Source organism: Falco rusticolus, chromosome 9 (assembly GCF_015220075.1).
Source record: "Falco rusticolus isolate bFalRus1 chromosome 9, bFalRus1.pri, whole genome shotgun sequence".
NCBI classification, from domain to species: Eukaryota; Metazoa; Chordata; class Aves; order Falconiformes; family Falconidae; genus Falco; species Falco rusticolus.
This window is the reverse complement of record NC_051195.1, coordinates 26,803,440-26,821,720: the sequence shown is the minus strand read 5'-3', so window position 1 is coordinate 26,821,720 and position 18,281 is coordinate 26,803,440. Positions and strand designations below refer to the sequence as shown.

Below are 18,281 nucleotides of genomic sequence, written 5' to 3'. Positions count from 1 at the left end.
AGTGAAGCACAAGTGGAGAATGTAGCAGAAGCCTGACCTGCAGAGAACTGGTGCAAGAAGCTATCTGATAATATTCCTTTTTTTAAGGCAGAGTTGTTTCACTAAAGTCAATTAGGTGGAGTTCTAACTAAAGTGAAGTAAGAACCCGAGAGACTGAAAATGCCTACAGAGACATTTAATTTAATTAATTGCTAGCTAAAGTGATCCAAACTTATATTCAGACAAGGGATTTATTTTTTTTTCCCTAAAAGCATTTAAAGAATATAGGCCATGCTAAAAATTATCAAACTTCTGAGTGGGTTGTTCTTGGTGCTTTCAATTAAAGCACTTTAGTTTGCAGTGAGGATGGGCTCAGAGCACACACGGTGTCTGTCAGTCACTGTGGTCCAACTGACACAGTAACTTGCCAAGCTGGGGTCACCTGGCCACCTCCAGCCAGATGTCCATCATACACTCATGCTAAGCTCAAAAGTCATTTTAATTTCTGACTCGCTCATACCCCAAACTAGAACAGGGGCTGGTTCTTTCAAGAAATTTCTCCTGGGTTACATAAGGTATTTAAAAAATAATTGTGGCTGTCTAAGACTAGATGCTCTTCATGTGGGGAGAAAAAAAGCCCTTCTGTTCCAGAAAAGCAATGTCCTCCAGGGCAGCATCTGTAATGTAGCTCCTCACTGCCTATTAGGAAGCAAAGCCCTCAAATTTCTGGAGCACATCCTTGACTCAGTGTTAAAATTGATGCTTGTTCCTTAAAAGCACTAGTAAGCAGAGATATTTTTTTTTTTTTAATGCATCAGTGTTTTTTTCTGGACAATGATAAAGAAGCTACTTCATAAGCTATTACCCAATGTTATTAAGCAGTGTCTCCAAGTCAGAAATTCAAGCATTGTGTTAAAATATAGTAGATGTATTTATTTAGTCTGGACTGTTAATTACTTGTTGCATGTGCCTGGAGCTGGGACTCAGCATTTTTTCATGGTCTGTACGTTGCAATGAAAATGAAATAGCACTTGTTCCTCAATGGCACCAAACATATAAACACGTATGATGAGAGTGGTTCTCCTCTTATTCCTGCTGCTGTCAGAAGTGCCACTGTTCAGCCAGGAGTCTCGATGGCTTTATTGACTTACAAAGATAACATCAGCACCAGCTGAGGATCTCTCCTGATTTTTTTAGGCACTTAGATGTTATGAAATGTCAAAAGTAGCTAGTGATGTGCTGCTCTCCTAATGGCAGAGATGTGTGTTGTTTTGAGCAATTTACTCTAAAAATAACAATTTTTAAATGTAAATGTGCAACAATGTTATTTCCTCAGTCTTTTGGTGAAGTTTGTTATATACACCGTCCAATTCTTAAATCCAGTGTACTTAAACCAAAAAGCAATGCATTTACAGATTTTGACTACAATTCAGGAAGTATAATTCACTTAAATGCTCTGAAAAAACAAAGTCATTTCCTTGCTGGTATGTAATATACTGGCAGTATGGAGTGATCAGCAAAGTCAGCAGCCTTAAAAGAATACATTTTACCAGATGCTTGCTAAAGAGATTTTGAGTAGTAAGGCACTGTAGAGAGACAGTAGCAATTCTGTTTCAGGAAAGTCAGATTTTTAGTCACGGTAGTGCTTAGAGCACTAAAACAATTCCTAAACATTTTACTTGGCTTATGATGTGTATGTAATGCCTGACAATAAATGCTATTTTTAAACAAATAACAATTTTATATTAAATAAACCAAAGCACAGTTTGTCCTGCAAACCTTTACCATAACAAAATGCCTTTGGGACAATTAAAAAACACACTCATCTGCAGCAAATGGCTGTGAACTATACACAGAGGCTTTCTACCTAATCGGGGAAAGGTTATCTTACAGTTTCTAAAGGTTAATACTAAATTTACTAGTGTCCAATCTGAAAAAGTAGTGGATTATGAAGATCACAGCATAGGATGTAGGTAACCACTCTACTTTTTATTAAAATTACTTTTAAACTCCTGTTTCATACACAATTGCATGGTTTAATCTCAAAAAATAAAAAATTCCAAGAATAATTTTTTTTGGTATAATAAACAGAGAGGTCTAGAAAGGTACCCAAAGACCCTTTTCATAGAGAACAGATTGCTGTCTTCAATGTGTTGCAGCCAGCTCAAGCTGATACTTTCCAAGTACTCCATTCAGCCTGGCCTATGTTGTACATAGGTTATTACTGTATAGGTTACACTGAACTACCTGCTCCTGCAGAGCTACCCTTGCCATGTTTGCTTGGGTAAAGGTGCCTGGTTCCTGGCAGCATAGCTTTGAGCGCTGTATTAGTCTGAGCTTCCCATTCCAAACTTTCAGTAGTATATTTGAGAAAAATCATTTTGTCCTGTTCGAATGGGCCAGGCTGAGCTAGATGCAGCGCTACTCTTGATGGTGAGGTACAGGTAAGTGCACGTTGGTGATTAGAGGTATTTGTGGGTGGGGTGGGTAGAGAAAGGAGTGAGACACAAGTTAGAGTTCCCTTCTTCCTCCTGGTAAATCACTGGTGACAGTGTCCGCCAAGAAGCTCAGGTGGCTATTCAGGTTTCAGATTAAATAAAATTTCTTAAAGCACATCTGCACCAAGGCAAAATATGGCAGCGGTAATTCCAGCAGCTCCCTGTCTGTCTGTCCCTCCCAAGAACCATCTGACAGGATTGTTGCCACCATGCTTCATCCAAAAGGCAGGCAGAAACAGGTCTGGCCACCAGAAAAGAGGCAGGCACAAGGGCAACAGGAGCAGCTGGCACAGGTTCTAGGGAGAATGAGCTGGTTTACAAGGGTCCAGTTTGGGGATGATCTCGGGAAAGGAGGCAGCACCAGAGCAGAAGATGCCAGTGAAGTGACTAATGCCGTTGCTGTCCTTGCAAAGGGACTTAAAGAGGAGATATCTGGGCAATGACCAATGAAATAATTTGTTATGGATGGCATTGCATGTGAAAATTATCTATAGTAATTCCATTTGAGGTGGAACGTTTTCCCTCCTTCCCTCTTTTCCATGAACCATTCAAAATGGATTCCAATTCAACTGGGAAAGAAAAGTAAACAAACCTCTGATGACTTGATGCTGCTAATCTTTCATTGGTAATTTAAAAGAAAAAGTAATCTATGCTGGAATTACATATCCAGTAGGGATGACTATATACTACAGCACATGCTACTCTTGTTGTAATTGGCATGTGGGTAAAACATATTTTTAAAGCATTTTTAACACAGGCAGGCTAGATTTAAACCAGGAGTTCTTGGCCCTTTGGTATCCCATTGGGGTTGGGGAAGAGTAGGAATTAAGGGAGGAAAGAGGGAAAGGATGTGACAAAAGAGGTTTTGCTCTAGATAAGCCTCTGCATCCTCCTTCACAGTCTCGTTGATATTTGCCTCAATTTTCCCTCTTATTCTATACAAAGTTGTGAACCATTTTTACACCTTCAGCAAGAAATAGATGCTTTGGTGTATTTTTTCAAAGGAAAATCTCAGGATGATTGGAAAGATGGCAGCAGCTGTCTTTACAGCTCACAGGCCCTGAGGTTCTACCTGTCCAGGCAATGAGATACCTCCGTCACAGAAATAGCGAGAAATTAACAAGCACAGAAAATATTTTCCCTTTTCTGTCAGGGGCTTCCAGCAGACTAATACTTTCTCAGGCTTCTTGACCTGGTTAAATTGCAACTGGTAGAAGTATGATGCCTCAGAAATGGTAATTCCCACTCTTCAGCATGGGGAGTACCATAAATTAAAAAAAAAATTTAAAAAAAAAAAATTGAATACTTAGCACGGTCGTTTTAGCTGCGGCCTCTAAGCATGTTATGTATAGTTGTGAAGACACACTATTTTGCCAGAAGTTGATGAATGTATCAGCTTGTGTCACGTCACAGTACTGAATTTGCCCTTTTGGCTTTTTGCAGAAAAACTTTATTTCCTTTGACAGGTCAGTTCCCTAAAGCCTTTTGGGAGTAGCCCCAAACAGAGCTGGAAAAAGGAAAAGCTCACATACGACTGAAAGATGTAGACTTTGGGCATGTCTAATTGGCACTGGGATTATGACAAGGTGGGGAGGAGCAGAAGACAAGAAACAGAAAGGGGGAGCACAGGTCAGATGGACAGCTTGGGGAAGAAGCAAGATCACCTGCAGCAGAAAGGGCTTTTGGCAGGCATTGATGGACTCCTGCCCCCCGATCGGCGGTCAGCGACAGGTCCACCACTACATGTTGCATCCTTCTCCACATGTCATGGTCTTACACAGGTTCAGCGTAGGTGTAAACCACTTTGGAGAGCCAAGCAGCTGGGCCTGCTGCGGTTTGGTCTAACTCTTATACAGAGGACCAAGGCGCCTCAACCCCCACTTCCACAATGGAACAGACTGTGGCACCTGGCTATTTCTTTGTCATTTTCACTTTTGTATTTGTTTGCTTCTTTTTACATTGTTTTTCTTTTGTTATTAGACATATTTATTTCCAGGCAGCTGTGATACCTGCAACATCTGCACAACAGATTCAGAGTATTGTTTATTTTTGGTTGATTTATTCCTAAAGCAAGCTTTGTGTGGGTTTTTGGGAAAGAAGAAATTGTACCTGAAGCCTCTGTAAGTATCAAACTCACTCAAAATAACATAAAAACATTCTCAAAAGCTCTCTGTATAAAGCGTCATGCTCCCATTGCTGCATCCTATTTTTCTTGCAAGCCATGGTGTGTGATGGCTGGGTGTAGACGTCCAAGGTATCTCGGATCTACCTGGCCTGCCTGTGCCCTGCCACCGTGGCAGCAGATGTACTTTCTTCTACCGCAGGAATAAGCTTAAGCTTCAGCTTAATCAGAGTAACAATTTTTGCAGTTTACTTTCACAGTGTCACCTCATAATTGATAAATTAATACTCAATCTGGTGTCTGTTAGGATGGGAAGGAGTGGTTACAATATCCTTTCATCTGCATTTGTGTGACATCCAGCGGCTGGATGGGTCAATCACAGGCTCCCATTTCTTGTGGAAGCTGTAAAAATGGCTCACAGCTCTCTTCAGCACACGAAAGCAGGAAATGTATGGGATATTAATGCTAACAGCGCAACTGTTTAATCTTGGTTTAAAAATAAACAGGTGATTAAAGCAGCTTGTTCAAGGGAAGAGGTTACAGATTTGTATGTGTCACTCATTGTAGACTTTCGAGTTCTTTCCCACTGCTACTGATGAGAACGCATCTCCTCGGTGCTCGTGCTGGGCATGGAGAAGTGAATAAACAATACATCACCCTAGTCAGAAACGAGTAATTTCTGTTTTCCTGCATTTAACTGTTGATTGCACCATGAGTGTCAAGACTTCCATCAATTTTGTCAGGAGCAGTACTGAGACAGGAGCCAAATTTTAATTATAACCTTTGAAATAGCCAAGATAACCAAATATAGTAAGATTGACTATACCATAATATTGAATTAGGCTTCTAAAAAGTTGTTTAAATTGAATGATCTAGAACTCCAGTCTTAAGTTTGAAATAATTACCTGAAATTAAAGCAATTGGCGGCAGTTGTGCAAAGTATTTTCTTTGCCATCATCATAATGACGACTTGACAGCAGCACTGCTCTTAGCTTTGTAGTTTATCCATTTTATTTTTCTTCCATGCAGGTAATGAATTAGTTTTGTTTATTGCACACTCATATAAAAATCACAGTTATTGCAGAGCATTTTTTTGCACTCTGTTATTATACAAATGCCAAAAAGGAAAAAGATGAGAACATAAAAGTTTCTCTGCTTTTCCAGTTTGCTTTGCAAGGGCCATAAACCCGCTTCATAAACCCAGCTAATTTCTTGTTGTGTGCAGGCTTTTTACACAGCAAAAGGAAAAAAGCACTATTAAAAAAAAAAGATTAATCTCATAAAACTTAACAGAAATATTGAGCATTAATATCTAGTGTCTGAAATTACTTTAAAATTGTGTTTTCAAACTGGCTAAATTTCAGGGGTAATATTTATTACTGGTGAACTATTTCCAGGATGTCAAAACATTATTTTGGTAGTAAATTTCATGTTGAGATAAATAAATCTAACACACACACACACAAAAGATTGTGCAGGCCTGGGTACTGCATACGAGACAAATGTTACCAGCAGAGACAGGAAAGCAGCAGCTGTGCACCATTCTTGGACACAAAGTCCTCAGGAGTCACGAGGTTAGCGCAGGATCTGTTTTTTCATGCCTGGTTTTGCTGACAACGGAGTCGCTTAGTCAACGATCATAATGAGAATGAAAGTCGTCTCCTAAAGTGAGACTAATTTTATGCTAATCTATGGCAAGGAAAAGCAAGTCAAATCTGTCAGAATTGTATCTAGAAGAAAACAAAGATCAGATATATGAAAATGCCCTTGCTGAGGTCCAGTCCTTTGAGCTGCCTCTTGGAACCACCCTAAGGTATGCATCTTTTACATAATATTATATAGTTTATGATGGGTTTGTTCCATTCTATAGCTGTTCTTTCGGTCAGCCCAATATATTAGAAACTTTGTTTTCCTGACCTTGAAATCCACAGGAAAGTTGAACTTAATTTCAATGTGATTGGTCCTAAATGAAAAATACAAACCAAGGTCACCTACTCAGCTCTTTCTTTTTAACCAGGACAAAGCTATCTGTTTACTGAAGGCTGGCTGCAGATTCTCTGTGAAGGAAGAAATTACTTTTAAATATGAAAACAAGGGGAAACTTGCTCTTTTGTGTAGCTGTGGTTTTAGTTTGAAGTTAACAGCTACATTTTTAAAGAATTCATTGCTTCTTATTCTTAAATTTTTAATAAATGCAGCTTTTTTTAATCACTAAAGACACAAGTACTTGTTTTACTGTTGATATTCCTAAATACCTGAAGATTTTAGTATTTTTTTTGATTTGCAGCTTATGCAAACTGTTCAATGGTAAAAGTGCAAGTGAAAAAACCTTCCTCTGCATATTCATTCCTACAAAAAAGTAATGCATAAAATATACTATGTGTCTAAGTATATTGTCAGTATCTGTAGAAGAGTTTTAAAAATAGCCTGCCTGGCACCGTGGGTGTCAGGTTGCAGTGACTATTAGGCTAAAGAAAGAAAACTTAATTTACCGTGAAAATGTATGTATCAATCTATTACATCAGTAATTTGCTGATGGGAAAAAAAAAAAAAAAAAAAAGGAACATGGGAAGATTGTTACTGCATTTGAGTGATTTCTTGAAGAAAATACTACTGCAGCAGTAGCCTGTAGGATTTTTCCTATTATCACTTTGCAGGCATTTGTCTGCATTTGGAATATTTGGAATAATCCTTGTTGATTTAGTAGGTGCCATCAATAAATTCATCTGAATCAGCACTGAATATTATAAAACCACAAGCGCAGGCAAGGTGTACGCAGTCTGCAGTGCCATTTATTAACTAGCGTCCAGGTGTAGTTGCACCAGGGTAGCGGAGCCGATGAATTTGATTACAGTAACTGGAAGGGTGCCAAGCGATCGTAGCTGGCTGGTGTCTATAGACTTTGATGTATTCGCAGTTGTAAGCTGCTGTCAGTTCCTCACTGGAGAAGCAGCCATACATCACCTGAAGTTTTACACTTGAGGCCTGTTTCTTTCATGTTGGTTTCCCACTTGTGGACAGATAACTTTGCCCAGAAAGCAGGTGTATCCTGTCTCCTGAGCATGCAAAACCCAAGGACTAGCTCATCTTTGGCCACAAACCACAAAGTGTATAATTTAAATAGAAAATGGGCTATTGCTCCTTCATTGAAAAATGAAGTACACATTCTCAAGGGCACTGGGAAGCAACATGTCAGTTTCTAGTAACACGGCAAGCCAGTGCACAAAAAGGTGCACTTCTTGGTGGTTCTACCCGACCCCCAGATTTCTGTCACATAAAGAAAGGAAGGCGAGAAGCCGGTGACCTAACCCAAACGCAGAAGCTCCCGCAGAGCTTTCGCCTCAGGGGCCGGTGCCGCCGCCGCCGCCGCCCCCCTGCTGGGACTGGCACGGCGCGCGTGTACGGGAGCGGCAGCAGGTAAACGCAAAGCCAATGATCTTTTTTTAAAAAACACCTCAAGAAACAAAACAGAAGTAGGCTAGAGGAAAAGGTCAGTTTTGACCCTATAAGCCTTCAAGGCGTCCCTGCAGCGCGGTGCAGCGGGCGGCGGGAAGGGCAGCCCGCCCGTCCGCAGCGGGGCCGGGCCGGGGGGTGGGTGTCCCGCTTCCGTTACAGGGCGCTGCGCGGGTGCCCCCTGGCAGGGCTAGCTGCCCGCGATCTCCAGGGGACATCAGCGCCCGGAGGTGCCCGGGGGATGGAGGAGCTTTGCCGGGATCCCCCAGAGCAGCCCTGCCCCTGACAGGGGCCTCAGGGCACCGGCGAGCTGGGGCGAACCGGGCGGGCGGGACCCGGTGCGACCTGCTCCTCCTCGCCCCAGCCCCGGCCGCCCGCCCCCCTCGGCGACGGTAAGCCCTCCCCAGCCCTGCCCTCCCCAGCGCTGCCCGCAGCCCGGCTCCGCGGCCGCCTCCGCCCCTGGTCCCTCCCCGGCGCCTCTCGCAGCGGCGCGGCCGCCGGGTCCCTCCCCTCCAAGATGGCGGAGAGTCTCCCCGAGCATGATCGGATCCTGCAAGAGATCGAGAGCACCGACACGGCCTGCGTGGGACCCACCCTGAGGTGAGGGGTGGCGAGGGCCGCGGCGCCGACGGCGAGTGGGGGTTCCCGCCCCGCCAGCCCGGGGAGCCCCGGCCCGGCCTGGCCCGGCCGCGCTTTCTGACAGCTCCTCCCCAGAGACACCGCGGGGCCGCTCCGGCGGGAGAGGCCGCTCCGGGCCCGGAGGGGATGCGCAGCCCTCGGGGCTCACAGCGGAGACCCGGCCGCTGCCTCCGGCCCCGGGCCCTGCGGGGGCGCCGCGCCCCGGCCCCCCTGAGGTGCTGGAGGGAGAAGGTGCCGCCGCGGCGCGGTGCGGTGCGGGCGGGCGGGCGGGCGGGGAGCGGTACCGGCGCGGCCGCGGGCGGCTGTCATGCGCGGGCCGGCGGCGCTGACAGGGCCGACGGTTGCTGCGGCCGTGCGCCAGAGCCCGGGCTGGCCTTCCTCTGTCATCGTCTGCCGGGGAAGCGGAGCGCTGCCCGCCTTCCGGCGGGGGTGGGCGCGGTGGGCCGGAGCGGGGCCTCGACACGGGGCGCCGGGTCTGGGCCCGCCGGGGGCGGCCGGGTGGGGGGCCCCTGACGTAACCCGGCGCCGGCCTCTCCGGCGCCCGAACGGGGGAGGCTCCTGCCCCGCGCTTGGGCACGGGGCATTTCCCGGGGTTGTGCCGGCACCCCCGGGTCAGCGCCGAGAACGGGACCGACAGCGTGCAGCGGGTGGGTGTTCTCATCCGTGCCTGCGGGGCTCCTCTCTGTGCAGCCGGAACCTCCTGCCTCTGCCGGGTTCCTTCAGGAGATGTGTGCAGAGCGCTTCTGAAATGCCATGACTTCAATGGGTTTTGTTTATTTTTTGTTCTTTTCCCTCCAATTCCGTATACCGCCAAATGGCGTAGCCTGCACGTTGAAGAAAAGGTTTTATTTAACCTCTCCTGTTGGCAAGGAAGGTGCTGGGGAGGGAAGTACAGGGCCTGGAGGGGCTGGGTCATGGCGGAGGTGCAGGGGGAATGGGCATCTTCAACCTGGAGCTGTGCTGGTGCTTCCCTGATTAGAGATCTCTGAGAGAAGTGGAAGAAGTACAGACTGTGAATTTGCACGTTATCTTTTTGGGAAGATGTGGAGAGCCTGCATGCAGGCAACTGGAAAAGGCGGTTTGTGTGGCAGCATGATTCGAAGAGGTGAGCACCATGGCGCTGCTGGCTTTCCCTGCAGAGGGGATGGTGCCTGCTGGAGAACGCGGGTAGGGCTGGGAAAGGACGAACGCGGCGTGTGCAGATGGGGAACCCAGTGCCAGAACTGATGGAAGAGAAATGTACATTGCACGTGAAATGAGTCCCTTTGGATTTTGCAGCGAATGATTTTGTGGTTGTCTGTGTATCTCTGCAGCAGGCCTCCAGTGCTGAGGGCTGTGTGGGAAGTATCAGTCTGGGCATTTCTGCGAGGCTGGGCTAATCAGTCTTCAATGTGGTGGGGTGGCGCAGACATCACCCAGGGGCTGCTTGTTGGGTCAGCCTGATCTTGGGGGCCAGCCCAGAGCAAACTGCGTTCTGATCTCCCCTTCCTGTTCCTTAAACACAGCTGGTATTGGGAATACAGTGTTAGGTGTGGAAGCTGAGCATCACAAGATGCTTCACCTGTGAGAGTTTGTGATCTCGGGCTGAGAGAGAGTAGCAGAGATGGTTTCAGACTTGAGTTGTCCCTGAAGGCAGTTTAGCCATGTTTCAGCTAACAAGCCCAGGCAGGTTGAAGCTGATGTCTGCAGAAAGCACACCAAAACAAAAAAACTTAGCAACAAAATATTAAATAGAATTGAAATCTTGCTACCATCTCCAGTATAGAGCTTATATCAGAGGAACCTACGTTAAGGGCTTGCAGAGATCAGGCTGCACAGTAGAAGGCAGCATGTTTAGGAACCACAAATGATGAGGGAGGGATGTAAAAGGGGGAAGGGACAATATGAATCTCTTAGCCATATTAAACATTAAAATGTGTCAAAATTTGTATAAATATGAACGTTTAGTTTTTTAATTTCCTTGCGTGTTCCTGTCCTTTCTTTTCCTGTTAGTATCTCATCTGTCTTACCAATTTTGTTATTATACTGACTTTGTAGAAGGGGAGTTTTGCATTGCTGACCTTCAGAATTTTTAGAAAAGAGGTGCATGTTGGTCTGATTTAACCTCTAGTATTCATTTACAAATCAAAAAATGAGGCTAAAAAATGGTTACACCTGGCTGAGTGTCTTGAAAGAAGTCCGGCCAACATCACAGAAATATGCTGCTATTTTACAAGAACAGCAGTGTTTAAAATCAAAATTGTAGCAATCTCTTCATCTATGTATGTTAAAATTTGTGAATTGCTGTGTGAAACTGAAAAGTCTAAAATCCCACATCTAATTTCAAGACTTGTTTCAGTGAACAAAAGCATAAATGTGAAATGGAACATTATTTTCTGCATGAGATTTAGGTTTTACGTGCTAAACAATATAATAAATCAAAGAAATTAAATGAGTAATTCTATGTACAGTTGCATAAGGCTACAACATAAAGTGATCCATCGATTTCCAGTCGTAGAAGACATTGATGCCAGTTTTCTCATGTAATGACTGAAATTGCATTCATTTCATTACGTGAGATGGAATGTTTTTGTAATATATGGTCTGTAATGCTGGGAGAATATAGCATTGTGACATGAAATGAAGTACCAACTTAATGTACTTAAACAGCAGAACAAAAGAAGGGGCTCAAAGTGAGCAGTTTGGATAAGTAGCATGAGGTAACGCTAAATGCTGAAGATCGTAGGATATGCAAGATCTGACTTATCCTTAATTGTTCATATCAAGATCTTAATATCTTCCTAATGCATCCATGCTTCACAAAGTGTAATTTTTTTGTGGGCCATGTGTAGATTCCATGGAAACAAGTTTCTGGTCTTGTTTTTCTTTAGTGTTTTGTTTGCAAGTTTGGTATAGCTGTCTCTGCCAGGGTGTTGTTTCCTATGCTGCTAGAAGAGCAGCATCACTTGTGCTTATGATATAAAAATTAATAGCATATTTTGACACATAATGTTTTTGTGTGTAACTTACAGATAAGGAACAACATACAGACTGACCCTGCAGGTGATTTTCTAGGGCTGAGATCCATCCATGTATAGGAATGTGAAATGCAGGTTCTTCATAGGAGGAATGAAAGTACAGCTAGTACAGTTGGGCTTATTAACTATTTAGGAGCATAAGTTAGCTCCTAAAGATTGCTCTGCATCTCAAGAAATATAAAACGAAGAGATTGTATTTGATTAATTTGTATTTTATTTTATTAATTTTCTTTTTAAATTTTAAGTGGATGAATTTATTGACTTGAAATTTCTGGTATTTAACCTGCATTTCTAAGTTTAGTGACACACACTGAATTGTTATAAATAAGACTTAAATCAACTGTATAACATAACTTTCATTAAATAGGCAGACTGTGTATAAAACAGACCAGGACTGACTTTTTCAGCAGACTCTGTGAAGCTTTTATCAACATCTTTCTAGCTTTAATGGCTAACTAAATGAGATTAATGACAACACTTGTTAAAAGCTCATCACTCTCACCTTTTTATATAACGTGTTAATATCTTACAATTCATGTCATATACATACTGTTGGGCTTTGCAAAACCAGGGAGAGTTGTCAGTGCATTTCTAATATTTATAAAGGAAAAAGACAAAAAAGAAAGTCAATGTCCATATCCTTCTCTCGCTCTCAAAAAAAAGATAAACACATTAAAAAGTTAACAACAAGAAACTTCCAGGCCCTCACTGAACTCCACAGAAATACCTATTAATAAAATTCCAAGAATCATTTTTTAAGAGTGTTTTCCATACTTCTTAAATACTCTGTCAGACATGCCAGGGTAATTAATAAGATAAATTATATTCAGAAGAAAATAATTGACCTTGCCTGCTGGTTAGCTATGTTGGTTGAAATAGGTCAAAGTGGAGCTCAACGGTGTAGAAGACTCTGTTCTGCCAGCATCCTGATATCCTATACTTATGAGTCTCTTTGACCTTGTGGTAATGTGTAATATTTCAAAGCCCATTTTAAAAAATTAATTAATTCTTAAGCTCTAGCTTGGCAATGTATTGCATAAGCATATGGTAGAATTTTTCTGAGCACTTCATCTCGTGAGCTGCACATTGAGTTTGCAGTGTTCTGTGATCCCCATGCACTGCCTGTCAGAGGAGTACCTCCATGTCCACAATCAGTTGACTAAACAACTAATACAAAACTAAAATAAAATTTAAAAATTATAAGGGAATCTATGATGGCAATTTTGTAGCTAAGGTGAAGTCGATGAGGAGGTGCTATGTCTATTGATGTATCTGTAAGTGGGATGTACTCTGTGGCTTTGATCCACAATCGGAGCTCAGAAAGTGCTCCTTGACAGTCAGTGTAAAAATGCTTTGAGACAACCTCTCTTCCTCTGCTCCTGAGATCTGCCATCACCGAGCTGTTGCCTGGTAGATGTCAGAGCCCCTTCTAGGTTGCTGGAAGTTCTGCTGGCCATGAAACTTCTTTGCAGAGTTATTAGAGGGTTTCCTATGAAGACATGTCACTGGCATGTTGTCTCTGGCTACGGGAATCACACCGCCAAGAGATGTTAGGTTGATGAGTTTCTGTCTGATGCCGCAGTATGCTGCGATGACCTTCCACTGACCTAGGACTGCATTGCACTGGTAAAAGCTGCACTGAGCCACCCGGCTGCAAAGCAAAATCACCTCTGCATGGTGCTGCTTTTGTAGGTTGAATAGAGTTTGGAGGTAGGATGTGTATTTGTTGTGAGCCTTATAAATGTGTATGGATGAAGTGTTAGAAGTGATTGATAACTGTTCATCCTGAACTTCTGTCCTTGTGTTCTAGAAAAGCTGAAAGTAAAAGGCACGCTTCAGTAAGGCATCGTTAGAGGACCAAATCAAGGAAGTGAAGGTAGCAATAGTGGTCCAGGCAAGACTGTTTTGTCCTTTCCCGATCAAAGTTTCTAAGAAAATTTGGAGGCAGAAATACAGAGTGAGAATCTCTGCTGCTTGAGTTGTGGTACACTTTGCAATTGCAGGTGTTTTGCCCGGACTGGGGGCTATAATTTGTATTTTGGAAATACTCATTTGAGGGGGGTCTGTCCAAAGCCAAATGAACAAATACCCTTTGGAGTATGATGGGATGCTCTGAAACCTCAGTGTAACTTGTTTTACTGAAAGCATACATTATTATTACAAGCAGGTATGATTTAGTTGTATGAATCTGTATCTTTAACAGAATGGTTACTAAGCAGTAGCACAGGCAGACTTCTCTAGAAGTGGGAAGACAGTACAGTGTTAACACAGTCACAGGCTGGGAAGTATTTTTTCTGAGCACTTGCCAATGGGCTGTGAGGATTTGTGATGTGGTTATCCAATGACAAAGTGTGGTTGCCCTCATTTTTTGCACTGTGGTCTTACTTGTCAGGTATGGTTGTCTAAAGGCATTTTTCTGTGTTTTCATTATTTTGGTTTTGGACTGTGAGCCAGTAACTCACCTTTTTCTCTATAGTTTAATCTTTTAAATATAGAGCAAATGTAAGAAGAGTCTGAGATCATCAGCTGATGCTTTGAGTCAAAACTGAAATAGTTTGATCATGTATTTCAATTTCAAATAGTATGATAATGTTTTACAGTATTGTAGGCTTTTTTTATGGTTTGAAAATCAGTATACTGTTTTTTATCTCCATCAGTGGTCTGTCTTTAAGCCCTGCTCAGTTTTCAAATTGATGTGTTCATTCTTTGTTCCTTTTCAAACTGAAGTTACAAAGTAGCCCAGAGGAACTAGAAATTCTGTGTGTGTTAGCTGTGGTCTTTTTTTGGATCAGGTCGCGGAGTGTACTTTGATGTATATTTATTTATTGGTTTACCTTTACTGTAATAGCTAACTCCCATTTTGCAACTGGGTTGCTATAGAGTAAGGAGAATGACCTGCTGGCTTGTAGTGTCAGTTGCACATTTTGTTACTTGGTGCAGGATCTGATGATATCCTGAGTGTTTAAGTTGAAAGGCAGCAGTCAGATAAAGCAACTGTCTATGTGAGCAGGTCTATCACCATGTATATTGCTATAAAAAAGCAATATTTTTTTTATCGCTACTCCATTACATAGACTCAAAACAGTGTAAGAAGAGTGCGTGTTGTAGGCTGATTAATCTGGTATTTATATATTCAGCGACAGAACTGCAGTTCTGATTTTTCTGTAAGCTAGCCTGATAATTCAGGCAGATCTGCTGTTGGTGGCAGAAATATTTTAGAAGAAGGTGAGGATTTGCTTCCATTGCTGCAAGTTTCAACATAGTACTCAACTTTTTAGAAAGCCTGAAACTGTTTGTGGGTAACGATACCTGCACTGCATTTTTCTGTTGTGCAAAAAAATCTTTAGGTTCAATGCTGATTAAGTTTGTCATGAAATACATGTCTGCAAATCAGGTTATCTTGATCTTTTTAAGTATTCATGCATCAGCTTCTGACTCAGTTCTTGCTGTGTATTCCAAATGGGCAACTGCCAAGTGAAGGTTTAACCTAACTAGTAACCTATATGAATAATACTTCTGAAATAGTTCTCTCCAGTTTCGCAAGCATTACCAAAGAGCTTGAAATTGTTCCCGTGTTTAGGAAACATATTTCAAAATACAGTAAAGCTTTTAAAATAGAGATCATCTGCCGAGAGATCCAGAATAGTGTACTTGATACGTGGTTCATGCAGTTTGTATTATTGTGTGTCATCTAAATTTAGCCTTCTCATCATATGAATGGCTGTTCACTGTTACATCAGTTAAATTCAGGAAGGCCAATCGTTATTGTTATTCATGTTGTTTCTTCATCAACTTATTCCTCAAGCTGATTTTATTTAGTGTCTGTTGACCCAGATTTTGGACCTGCCATATGCATAATTTTACATCCTTCACAAATGCCAGTCACATGGGTGCTTTGTTTCTTGCAGATTTTTTGGTGAAGCTAACAGCATATTCTGTACTCTATCTTTCTGTGTGCATTGCTGAGCCATTGCTCTGAGACTTGGCAGTTTCCTCAATACAGATGTCTACCTGGGGAGCCTTAGCAGAATTGAATTAAATATAAGCCTGTTTCTGACCTGTAAGTGCTAGAGCGTTTGCACATACAAGGCTGAAATTACAGCAACTGCAGTTCAGCAAGTTTTGTCATGTTGCATTTTATGTATTATACTACTAAAACAAGCTCATAAAAATCTATGAGGATTGATATTTCTTAAATAATGCTTCTCAGATAATGCTAGGAATAGGATACTATTTCTATGGGTTGTAGTAAACTATTAAGTACTAACTTGTTCAAAAACATCAACCTAGCTTTGCATCAGCATCAAGTAATCGCATCAGATTTTATCTTACTGAAGGGCTTGCTATGGCTAGTTGTAAAATCCAGCTGTTGCCAGTCTTTCTGGCTATTATTTGGCGATGCTGGAAATGCTCAAACCTAATCCCTGTCACCACATGTTCGATTTAATGTTCAGCTTAAAGTGTGTTCAACAATGCGTCTCTTCCTCATCTTGTCAGTGCCTACTAAGGAATTACTTGTATGCCTGACAAACTGTTCTATGCAGGAAGGATTTAATGATCTCTCCTGGAGCCTGGCTGAAGCCCTTCCTGTACCTCAACCTTTGCCAGTAATACCAAACTAGTAGGGAGCTTAATCACTGACAGAGGTACTAAGAAGGAAAGAAGCAGGTTTTAGAGTGCATGAGCCTTGATGGAAGGATTTGGGGTTTGACAGAGAGGAATTAAAAGATGTCTTTGAACAGTTGTGCACTAGAGACCTGCAGAGAGGGCTGGGACCTTTTTTTTGTTTGTTTTGCCAGAGCATGAGAAAGGCGTTCAGCCCTAATACTGTGAGTTGGATTTCCACTGTCTTCAGAGGAAGTAATTTGCTTGCAAAACTGCAGTGTAACTTGCAATTCTCCTATGAAGCAGAGTAATACACAATTAATAATGCATATACTGTAGTATGTTTACCTAGGGGGATAATTTTGAGGCATTTCAACTTAAGAAAGAAGTGTTTAAACTTTCAAGTATTGTGTACTTCAATTTTAATATCCTCCGCTCTCCTTTCTGTTACAGACATTTAGATGTTTGTGTTGGTAGCAGCTTTCACTGGGACTTTCACAATTTGCCCACTTCCTTATGTGCAGAGTAACTTTGAAGGATCTCCACCCCACTGATTTCAGCGAGGCAATGTTTTATTTTGGGTTTTGGTTTTAGTTAATTTCAGCATAAAAGTAACATAGTTAATACTTTTTTATACTGTATGTTTGCTCTGTTTTGTTTCATAAACTTAGGAAACTCCTAATTAGGAAGACAATGCATGCTGCCGCCTCTTGAAATGCGGAGTTTCTGTGGGGTGCATGAACAGATATTCTCTCGGGCATGAACGGATTTTCTGCCGTGTAGTCTGTTTATTGAGCAGGTAGAGGACTGGAGTAAGGTAACAAAGACTAGTGGAAGTCAGTTGCTTCAACACTGTTGGCTGCTTCCTAGCAGGCAGAAACATTGTGAGTTAGTTTTGGTTGGGCTTTTGAATTAAAAACAGACTTTTTTAAAAAAATCTTTCATTTTCTTCAGTGATCCTGGAAGATGTGCATGTGCAAAGGATGAATAGTACAGACTGTTGATCTGTATGTATTATATAGCCTATGCAAGCTCACAGTGTTAACAAACGTTAACAATATGTTTGCAGAGGAATGTGACACATCAAATAATTATCTGGTTTGATCTGTGTTGTAATATAATACATTCTTAATCCAGCTGGTTTTGAAACTTTTTTGTTATTGGATATTTCATTTAATCTGGAACTTCTTGATTTCTAAAAGAACACATTTACATCTGTGTAGTGGTGTATTCAAAGCTTATTGAAATAAGCAACTTAGACATTTGTGTCCATTCTATTGTGTGTTCTATTTTGTATGTCTCGTGAAGGCTCTACTGAAACAATTGGTATGTATTTATCTTGAGGATTATGTCTAAAGTGCCGCAGATGAAGAAGACATATTAGCTATAGGTTGTACTAGATGGCAAAGTAGTATTATGTGTAATAGTGTCCCATGACTGGGACATGTGTAACAGAAATCTGATCAAATCTTTAAAAAGAACTTCAGAAGCTCACAATTTCATTTATAGATGAATCCATTGCTCCTAAAATGGAACAATTTGTGTTATAGTCTGTGAAAATTAAGGGAAGATGAGAATATTGCTATATGGAGTTCAGTTTCTTATTTTATTTTCTATGAAATAACATAGGTTTCACTGTATTGTTTAGGTATATGAAACAAATGGTCAAACTCGATCTTTTGTTACATGGCAATAGCTAATACCAAAGTGAATGAAGCTGGCATTTTCTTTTTTTGTGGTTTTTTTCTTTAAATCTACTATTACAACACAAAATTTGATTAAAAAAAAAAAAAAAAGAGTAGCGCAGCACTTGTTTTTCAGTTTCTTGCTTCATACATCAGTAAGTCGCACAAAGGCTTAGCAGGAAGAGGCATCTCCTTGGTCAGCAGTGCAAAAACAGGAAGGAGGAAGTCTATTGCAAATCTGGGTTTGCTGATTATCAGTTCATGTTTCGCTGCAGAGGATGTC

The 18,281-nt window shown here is 41.9% G+C and overlaps 1 protein-coding gene across 10 annotated transcripts in view; it reads left to right on the top strand.

Annotated features, from left to right (window-relative positions):
- Positions 1-6,201: 6,201 nt before the first annotated feature.
- EXOC6 (exocyst complex component 6) overlaps positions 6,202-18,281 on the top strand; it is a 96,232-nt gene continuing 84,152 nt past the window's right edge. For 2 of the 10 annotated variants that reach the window (XM_037399021.1, XM_037399020.1), the window contains exon 1: positions 6,204-6,412. In XM_037399021.1, coding sequence (XP_037254918.1) covers positions 6,291-6,412 — 122 coding nt within the window. In that variant the 5' untranslated portion in view covers positions 6,204-6,290. Of the gene's footprint in view, positions 6,413-8,521; positions 8,653-9,625; positions 9,797-18,281 lie in introns of those variants that run through there. The other 8 variants (XM_037399023.1, XM_037399022.1, XM_037399026.1 and 5 more) reach the window with 7 other exon arrangements.